Source organism: Diceros bicornis, chromosome 17 (assembly GCF_020826845.1).
Source record: "Diceros bicornis minor isolate mBicDic1 chromosome 17, mDicBic1.mat.cur, whole genome shotgun sequence".
Classification (NCBI taxonomy): Eukaryota; Metazoa; Chordata; class Mammalia; order Perissodactyla; family Rhinocerotidae; genus Diceros; species Diceros bicornis.
The window spans coordinates 16,966,747-16,976,332 of record NC_080756.1 but is presented as its reverse complement, the minus strand read 5'-3'; the positions used below and the strand labels follow the sequence as shown (position 1 = coordinate 16,976,332).

The window sequence follows — 9,586 nt, the reverse complement described above, 5'->3', positions numbered from 1 at the left end:
GCCATCGAGGCGCGCAGGGGAAGGCTAGAGCGCTGCTCGCAGAGCCGCCTTCCGCTTCGCTAGTTCTCCTCCCCAACATGGCGCAGTCGGTTAACATCACGGAGCTGAACCTGCCGCAGCTAGAAATGCTCAAGAACCAGCTGGATCAGGTGGGGACGGGCCCCAGAGACAGCCCTTTCCCCCCTCGCATCCCTCCTGCCCACGCGTACTCCCTCGCCCCCCTTCCTCCCCACTTTGGGAAGCTTCTCTTCCCAGGTGAAACCCCCATCAGGTCCCAGGACCCGCAGGTTCCCACTCTGACCCTCTTTCCCGTCCTCTGTAGGAAGTGGAGTTCTTGTCCACGTCCATTGCTCAGCTCAAGGTGGTACAGACCAAGTATGTGGAAGCCAAGGACTGTCTGAACGTCCTGAACAGGAGCAACGAGGGTATGGGGTAGGCGTGTGAAGGCAACCGGGGGGTGTGGCGAGCCGGCTTCCTCTCTCGTCCCGCCTCCTAATCCAGTTGCCCTTACCCGAGACGAGAAAGCAATCCGTTACATATTGTCTGCCGCTACACGAGCCCTTTGCATGGTGCCTGCCTAGCATTGAAATGTACAGGACATTCCTCTGCTCCTGTTCCCCGTTTCCCTTCTTTTCATACTATCTCTGGGCGCTGTGTCATGTTGGAGTTCCCTTTTAACATCTTAACGTCGGAGGTGCCCACCTTCCCCAGATGTTTGTCTTAATTGCTTTTACAGGGAAAGAATTACTCGTCCCACTGACGAGTTCTGTATCCTTTCCACACGAACTGCTACCCTGCCCTCTCCTTTTCTCCTTCCCCCCTCCCCAAAAGGGGTGGGAGGTAGTTTTGATTATTCCAGAGTGCCCCCATGGTTCTGAGAACACTCTTATTATACACACTTCGTAGCTCTCCTGTCTAACCTGGGGCCAACATCCAGTCAATGCCTTGTGAGCAGGAAATATGTAGAATTGAGGTGTGATTATTTCCTTTTGCTGTTTGAGGATATAATCTAATATGGAGATAAAACTGGTGGTTTACACTTTTACTAATAACTTAGAAGACATAAGCAATAGAATAAGAGGATATAGAAACAAAGGGATTGGCTCTGTTTATTAATCCTCAATTTCAGCTTAATTGTGGCTCTTATTCCTAACCTTTTGTTACTAAGAAACCTGGGTTGTGTCTACCTGTTGAGTGTTTTACTTGAGTAAGTTATGACAATAGGGCACCTGGAGACTAGTCTGAGAACTGACAGGCTAAAAGAGAAACACAGGAATAGCAGTGTAGTAGGGATTGGCTAGATAATGAGCACTAAATCCATCAGGAATTAAGTAGTTCATAGTTGGGAGTGCTGAGGGGAAGTGAGGCTGGCTTTTCACTTTTCACACTCTACAGCAGTGAGAATATATTATGTCTTGTCTTTCTGGAGGGGCTAATGGGAAGAATTGTAAGAACTGCTTGGAGGTGGGAGATGGGATCAGGGTAAAAGTGTTCCAGCCTATGTCATTTTCTCCACAAGGAACCAGCTTCTCTGTCTCTCCCCATTTGGAGTTTATAGGTATAGTTCTAGGGCCTCCAGATGATTCAGTCCCTGTGCCTCGGAGATTTTTAGAGAAGGAGGGTCTTAGAAAGCCAAGCAGGCTAGTGACAGGGAATCATGACTCCTGCTGGGCTAGTTTTCCCTTAATCCTTGCTTCTCAGATGTATGTCCCTGGGAAGCTGCATGATGTGGAACACGTCCTCATCGATGTGGGAACTGGCTACTATGTAGAGAAGGTGAGTGGGAGGAAGCATGTGCATACTCCTGTGAGCGGGGAAAGGGAGTTTAGGGGAAGACTAGAGTGCAGCATTGGAGTCTCCTCTTAGCTCCTCATTCACCTCTGACCTTGCAGACAGCTGAGGATGCCAAGGACTTCTTCAAGAGGAAGGTAGACTTCCTCACCAAGCAAATGGAGAAAATCCAGCCAGCTTTGCAGGAGAAGCATGCCATGAAACAGGGTAAGGTTGGCCTGGGGGCACTGCTTGACCCTTTCTATATCTATGATAGAGAACATGGATTGCAGGTGAACCAGAGGGGTGTCCCCTTTACTGGACTAAAACCATGTCTTTTTCTTTGGTGTTTTGATGTGTTTATTCTCTAGATTCTGTGCATTACATACCTGCTATTTGTAGATTCCTGGGGGTGGGGCGGCGTGGAGACAGTGCTTGAGAAATTGAGAGGAAGAAAATCATGTCTGTGCCCTTGTGGAGCTCCTATTAATTAGGATGGAATGGGGGAGAAGATACATGTAAGTGAACACAGGAAAGAAATAGAGCCATGGGCCGGCCCCGTGGCTTAGCGGTTAAGTGCGCGCGCTCCGCTGCTGGCGGCCCGGGTTGGGATCCTGGGCGTGCACCGACGCACCGCTTCTCTGGCCATGCTGAGGCGACATCCCACATACAGCAACTAGAAGGATGTGCAGCTATGACATACAACTATCTACTGGGGCTTTGGGGGGAAAAAAATAAATTAAAATTAAAAAAAGAAAAAAAGCCTTAACTAAGTACCAGCAATTGCAACCCTGGCTGCTGCACATTAGAATCATCCAAGGAGGTTTGAAAAGAAAGCCTGGGCTCATCCAAACCAACTAAATCACCCGGGGGGTAGGGAGGGGGATTCCAGGGGTCAGTGTTTTTTAAAAAGCTCCCCAGGTGATTCTGTTACACAGTCAGGATTGGGAACCACTGTTCTAAAGGCAAAAATCTTTTCCACATTATAATTTCCTGGTTATGTCTGACTCATTGAATACTGTATTTTGTTCATTTTCCTATCCCAGTGGTTATATTGACTGACACAGTGTAGACTCTAAATTTGTGTTAGTGTGTGTCCCCCACAGTGGATCACTGTTAAAAGTTTTATTAACAAACTGTAGCAGGTTGTCTGCCTGTCCTTAAACGTCCCTGTCACTTTTCCTGACCTCTAGGTTCTCTCCTTTAGCTCCTGACCAGGCTCTGACTTCTTTTTCACAGCGGTCATGGAGATGATGAGCCAGAAGATTCAGCAGCTCACAGCCCTGGGGGCATCTCAGGCTACCGCAAAGGCCTGAGAGCTTGTTACCGAAATGGGGCAGAGGCATCCGCTTTAGCGGCCTGGGACTTTGTGGGCGTGGCTTCCTGGAGTCGGGGAAAGTGAAGGGTCTTGTGTTTCTTGCTAATAAACGTGCCAGCGGGACAGAATGTCGGTCTTTTCTTGCGTTAAGCAAGGGCCTGGTGATGAGCTGGGGGCGGTGGTCGAGAGGGTGTGCCCCTCCCCCCTCGCCGGAGCCTGATAAGCTTGGGAGTTGCGTACTCGGGAACCCCGGCAGCGTGCCCTCCCTACAGGGCGGTTACCGTGGCAACGGCCGAGAAGCGGAAGTGGGGCTGCGCGTCCGCTTCCGCTTCCGGGTCCCCCCTCCCCCGCGGGGAGGCTGCATGGGCTGCCGCTTCCTGCGCGGGTTGTTGCCTCTGCTGCGGCCGCCGCCACCCCTGGAGGCCCGGTCCCGCATGCTCGGCCCCGAGTCCGTCCCGCCCCCCAAACGACCCCGCAGCCACCTCATGGCACCGCTCCGAATCGGGACCCACAACGGCACCTTCCACTGCGACGAGGCCCTGGCGTGCGCGCTGTTGCGCCTCCTGCCCGAGTACCAGGTACGGTCCGCGGAAACGGACCCTGGGACCGCCCCTCACGAGGGCCCTGTGGTGGCTCGGGCCCGAGCACCGCCCCTCCCCGCGCGACTCCTCTGGACACCCAGTTAATCCTCTACCCGCGCGACCCCTGGCAGTCCCTCACCTCCTGTGTCCCCTGCAGGACGCAGAGATTGTGCGGACCCGAGACCCCGAAAAACTGGCTTCCTGTGACATCGTGGTAGACGTGGGCGGCGAGTACGATCCTCAGAGACATCGATATGACCATCACCAAAGGTGGGTTTCCAGATTCCATGTCTTTAGCTTCCTTGAACTTTCCTCAAGTTCAGCTCCACTTCAGCCGTCCGCTGCTGTGGTCCGTGTAAGCCAAGGGATGTGCCTGCCTCATCCTTGAAAGCAAACTCTTGAGTCCCATGGGACTACAGCCCTCCATCCTTCCAGCTCTGCCTGCTCCGGGCCCATCCACCTGGCCTTGGAGCTCCCTGAGCCCTGGCATCTGTCCCGGCCTCCCTTGTCAGTCGTCAGGCCCCTCCCCACTCACCTTCCTTGGCTCAGTCAGGCTTTTCACCCCCCAGCACCATCATCACCCCCCCTAGTACCCCAGCTATTCATGTGCCTTTGCTGCCCGGCCTCAGACTGCTGGGCCCGCGTGATTGTGCTGGTTGCTGACCGTTCAGATGTGTGTGGTCTTCTGCTTCATTTACACTCTTCCATCGGGAAATCTTTCTTTTTCAAGGGTACTCGGTTGTCCACAATACCGTTCCAATCCTTTCCCCTCTCCTCAAGCCCTACCTTATCAGACTCCCTCAGTGTGTGATCCTGCCTCTTAACTTTTCAAAGGAAATTGAGCTTTTTCTGCATGCACGTCCTCAGCTCCCTCCTTCCAGCTCAGGAAACACTGCTCTCTTCTGCTTGCCCCTTTTCCAATCTCTTGCTTTCTCCTCTGGGACTCCGCATCACAATTCTCCCACCAGTGTTTCTACTTCTCCTTGCCTACAGCCTAAAACTCTGCTTGAGCAGCATCTCCCGTCTTGGAAACAAAGGAGTGAATAAAAAACAAAACCTCCGCACATAAACCACACTGTTTACAGCGGTTACTGCTCAGGGATTATGAGGAGGTTTTATTTTAAGTCTCTAAGTACTTCTCTCCCTTTCTCTCTCTCCTTCCTTCCCTCCCTCTCTTTTTTAAGTATACATATTACTTTCATAAATGATGTTGGGAGGGAACCCTCCTGGTATTTACAGCCTAATCTCTCACCCTCACTTGTCAGCCAGTCTTCAAAAGAAGAGCTGACCCTGGCTCCACATCCCTTCCAATTCATTCCTTCATTCAGCCGGTTCTCTCCCAATCTCGCCACTGGAAATGCTCATGGAAAGGGCACCAGTGACCTCAACACCAAACTCGGGTTGCTGACTGAGGGTCTCACCTTAACTGACCTCTTTGTGGCACTTGACTATTGACTACTTCCTTTTTCCTAATGATTTTATACACATTTTTTTAAATTACGCACTTTTTGACACATAGAAGAATGTATTGAACATTTCTGGAATGTAAAACATAAAATGAATACCCATGAAGCAATCTCCCAGCCTAAGAACTAGAACATTACCATTACCGTAGCATCTGTACCTGTGCCGCTTCCCTGCTGCATCCCCTTCCTCCCCCAGATGTAGCAATATCTCGAATTTTGAGTTCATCATACCTTTGTTCTTGTGTATAGTTTACCAGATATGTCTGTTTCCATCAACAATTTATTTAGTTTTGCCTCTTTTTGAACCTTATGTGGCGGGTTATTGTCATTAGTCTTTATACCTTATAAATATCTTATATTTTTTGTATTTACTCAATATTGAATAATAAGTCATTAAAACAAAAAACGAGCTCCCTAGGTGGTTGTGGCGGACCGGTATTTAGAAATTACAGCTGTAGTTTCTACTTCCCTAACAACTGTCGTACCTTTTTCCTGTTCTCTGTCCTATTGCTGTTCAAACTCCTGCCTTCCTCGCTCACCTGGACCTGGTAATCTGGAGCTAATCTCCTTGCATCTGTTCTCCAGGATGCTGGCTGGCACAGTGCTCTTCCCTGCTTCAAATCTCTCAATGGCTCCGCATCACCCACAGATAAAGTTCAAACTCCAAAGTGTGACGTACAAGGCCTGCCATGATCTGGCCCCTGCCTACCCCTGCAGCTTTATCTTTTGTCACTCACTCCTCACACCCAAGCTGCCTCACTTGCAGTTCCATGAGGAGCCCTGTTTCTCAGCCATTGTACGTGTTGTTCTCTCTACTTGGAATGCCTTTTCTCCCTCACCCTTTTGTCTGGTGAACACCCACTAATTCATCTTGCAGGAATGACCTGAAGGCTCTCCTCCTGAACCCTTTCCTCATCCCCTCCCCCCTTTTCCTTGTTTAAAACTAGCTGGAGCATTCGCTTGCTTGTCTGCATTTGTCTGCCTTTAGCAGATGAACTTGGGGGACAGGTCTGTTTTTTTATCCCTAATATCTAAAACACAAAGCCTGGCATGTGGTAAGCATTGAGTTAACCACTGTGGAGTGAGTGCACGAATGGAGACTCCAAGCCAAGGTCCATGTTGACCCCTGAGGAGGAGCCAAAGCCTCTACAACTCCGGCAGTATTCCCCAGCCTCCCCACCCCACTTGTGCCTGCGTGCCCGCACACGCTGTGGGCTAACTGGAGCCGCTCTGCCTCAGCCCCGCCTCCCTGTGCTCCTCAGATCTTTCACAGAGACCATGAGCTCCCTGTCCCCTGGGAAGCCGTGGCAGACCAAGCTGAGCAGTGCGGGACTCATCTATCTGCACTTCGGGCACAAGCTGCTGGCCCAGTTGCTGGACACTAGCGAAGAGGACAGCATAGTGGGCACTCTCTATGACAAGGTGGGGACCTGAGGACAGAGGTGCCCCACACACACATCTCCACCAGGCCAGCTGGGAGTGGCACTCAGGAGTGGGCCTCGGGTCAGGGTTCCTGGCTCATAGCTGGCCCGCCACCCTCTCCCTCAGGCTCGTCTTCTCACAAAGGGATGGTTAATCTCTCTCCGACCTCCATCCTGGGGTGGTTGTGAGAAGTGGGTGGCGTACTATATGGGGAAGGGCTTTAAAAACCATAAAGCAGTGTTTCCCAGTCTTTTTCTTAACCTGACACACCTAAAAAATGAGTGTTCAACAACTTGGTAATAGCAAAGGCTGCTTATGTTTGGAAGCATATGGCTCAGAGGTTCTGGCTGCCCTGAAGGTGGAGAGGAGCCTATCTTAGACTGTAATTCACCGGAGGCACACAGGTTGGGAAGCTCAGCTGGATGGGTTTAATTATGGAAATATCTTCAGGTTCCACCAGTGTCCCCTGCAGCAGCTCAGCAGGTTCCTGCTGTTGGGGGAAGAAACAGGGCTAGTAGCCCTGGCGTGCATGTCAGGTCAGTGATGCTGAGGACACCCACTTGACCCTACTCCTGTGAAGCTCACAAGTCAAACTTCAGTCAACTCTGCTTTTTGCAGAATCAGCTGTTGAGTTCACTTCTGTCCCAGCTTGCCTATCTTCTGCCCCCATGACACAGCATTGGTATGATCCAAAACAGTGAAGAAATATGAACAGTTAAATTGGAGCTTTTGGAAAGTAAGGTTTTAGACTGCCGGGTCAACTTTTTCTTCTACTGCCGAGAGGTTTCTAAGCAATTGAACTAAATTACACCCAAGTTTTCACTGAGTATCAGGTTGGGGTCCAGACCAAGAGGTGCTGGGCATAGAGGGGTTTCCTTTTCAGCTCTCCCTGAGAGCAGCACTTTTTCTATGTACCACAGACGTGCTGAAATGCAGGCAGGCCTATTTCATAGGGCAGTTTTGCGTTAAACACTGATATATCGTTTCTGCCCCCAAATTCTTGAGGCATTGTCCTACCCACCCCCCTTTTTTTTTGTGAGGAAGATTAGCCCTGAGCTAACATCTGTTGCCAATCCTCCTCTTTTTGCTGAGGAAGATTGGCCCTGGGCTAACATCCATGCCCATCTTCCTCTACTTTATATGTGCTATGCCTGCCACAGCATGGCTTGATAAGCGATGCGTAGGTCTGCACCTGGGATCTGAACCTGTGAACCCTGGCTGGCCAAAGCAGAGTGAGTGAACTTAACACTACACCACCGGGCCGGCCCTGTCCCACCATTTTAGGCTCAGGAGATGCAGTAACTGCTGATGCCACGTGGCACATCATGGGCTTCCCTGGGACCACATCCCAGCTCTTGACATCTAGTCCAGCACTCCTCTCCCAGCTGACTCATGTGCTTGGCCAGAGCCTCAACCAGGTCACTGAGTAGCCTACTCAGCCCACCCGGATATTTGCCTACCCTCAGCCATAGGGCTCCACTCCCACAGAACTCCTCATGAAACTTGAGACCGTCCTTGTTCAGAAGTCAGCAGCCCCCACCACACACATGCTGGCTTTGGCTCTGGCTTTGGCAGTATAGTGAGCGCTGGGTTAGAAATCAGGTGATCCGAATTGTAGCCCTGGCACTCTTAGCTCTCTGACCTTAAGCCGCTGACCTCCCCAACTGCCCCTTTCCCCACCCAGTTAGTGTTGAGAGATCCTCACCGGGCTGTTGTGAAGACTAAATGAAAAAGTGTGTATGCACATACTTTGAAACCTATAAAACTTTATGCAAATGGTAGGTACCCTCGAGCCTTTCTCCTGCTGCTGCCTTAGATGTACGAGAACTTTGTGGAGGAGGTGGATGCAGTGGACAATGGGATCTCTCAGTGGGAAGAGGGAGAGCCTCGATATGCGCTGACTACTACGCTGAGTGCCCGGGTTGCTCGGCTTAACCCCACCTGGAACCAGCCCAGTCAAGACACCGAGGTAAGGCGGGCCCAGGGGAGGAGGCCGTGAGGCATGTAAGAACCTCAGCAGAGGAAAGGAGAATGGTTGTCCCTCTCAAAGCCTAGCAAAGGCAAAAGGTCAGGCCAGCACCATGCTTCTGATTCTCAAGTGATTCCCAGGCCGGGTTCAAGCGCGCAATGGATCTGGTTCGAGAGGAGTTTCTGCAGAGACTAGACTTCTACCAGCACAGCTGGCTACCAGCCCGGGCCTTGGTGGAAGAGGCCCTGGCCCAGCGATTCCAGGTACAGGCCTGGGAGGACTTAGTGACTGCTGGCAGGCTGCTGGTCAACAGGGGCTCCTGCTTCTACCCTAAACCTTCTAGCTATGCCTCGCTTCCCTTTCAGGTGGACCCAAGTGGAGAGATAGTGGAACTGGCAAAAGGTGGATGCCCCTGGAAGGAGCACCTCTACCACCTGGAATCTGGGCTGTCCCCCCCAGTGACCATTGCCTTTGTTATCTACACTGACCAGGCTGGACAGTGGCGGGTACAGTGTGTGCCCAAGGAGCCCCATTCATTCCAGAGCAGGTGAGGCCCTAGGGGACCACCCTGCAGACCTTCAGGCCTGTTTCAGCCCTATCAGAGAAGGCCACTAACCTTGGCCTCTGTTCTGCCCCCTTTCTCTCGCTTCCTCAAGGCCTCCATTCGCTCCCACTAACTTCCTCTTTCTGCTCACTTGTAGGCTGCCCCTGCCGGAGCCATGGCGGGGTCTTCGGGATGAGGCCCTGGACCAAGTCAGTGGGATTCCTGGCTGCGTCTTTGTCCACGCCAGTGGCTTCATTGGTGGGCACCGCACCCGAGAGGGTGCCTTGAGCATGGCCCGTGCCACCTTGGCCCAGCGCCCAGCACCTCCCACAAATCCTCTAGTCCAATAAAATCTCTTCCATCTCACACTCACCAAGTCCTGCCCCATCATTGCCCTGCATCATTCTGGGAACTGGCTGAAACTCGGGAAAAGGGAAACATCTATTAGATGCCAGAGCCCACACTAGGTCTTTTCTCGACTTTGCTTTCTAAATCATTTGAAAACCATCAGTTCTA

General features: G+C 51.6%; 2 protein-coding genes across 3 annotated transcripts; both read left to right on the top strand.

Moving 5' to 3' along the window:
* Positions 1 to 42: 42 nt before the first annotated feature.
* PFDN5 (prefoldin subunit 5) lies at positions 43 to 3,216 on the top strand. The gene is made up of 6 exons (XM_058558129.1): positions 43 to 149; positions 323 to 425; positions 737 to 768; positions 1,702 to 1,776; positions 1,893 to 1,998; positions 3,010 to 3,216. Exons 1-6 carry the CDS (start codon positions 78 to 80, stop codon positions 3,084 to 3,086), a joined length of 465 nt encoding a protein of 154 aa, XP_058414112.1. The 5' UTR covers positions 43 to 77; the 3' UTR covers positions 3,087 to 3,216.
* A 219-nt stretch (positions 3,217 to 3,435) lies between these two features.
* MYG1 (MYG1 exonuclease) lies at positions 3,436 to 9,438 on the top strand. Of its 2 annotated transcripts, XM_058558127.1 has the most exons (7): positions 3,436 to 3,666; positions 3,827 to 3,939; positions 6,398 to 6,557; positions 8,374 to 8,526; positions 8,667 to 8,789; positions 8,892 to 9,073; positions 9,228 to 9,438. In XM_058558127.1, exons 1-7 carry the CDS (start codon positions 3,451 to 3,453, stop codon positions 9,418 to 9,420), a joined length of 1,140 nt encoding a protein of 379 aa, XP_058414110.1. In that variant the 5' UTR covers positions 3,436 to 3,450; the 3' UTR covers positions 9,421 to 9,438. The 2 variants fall into 2 exon arrangements, with proteins under 2 accessions (XP_058414110.1, XP_058414111.1); XM_058558128.1 differs by lacking the exon at positions 8,667 to 8,789.
* The last annotated feature ends 148 nt before the right edge of the window (positions 9,439 to 9,586 follow it).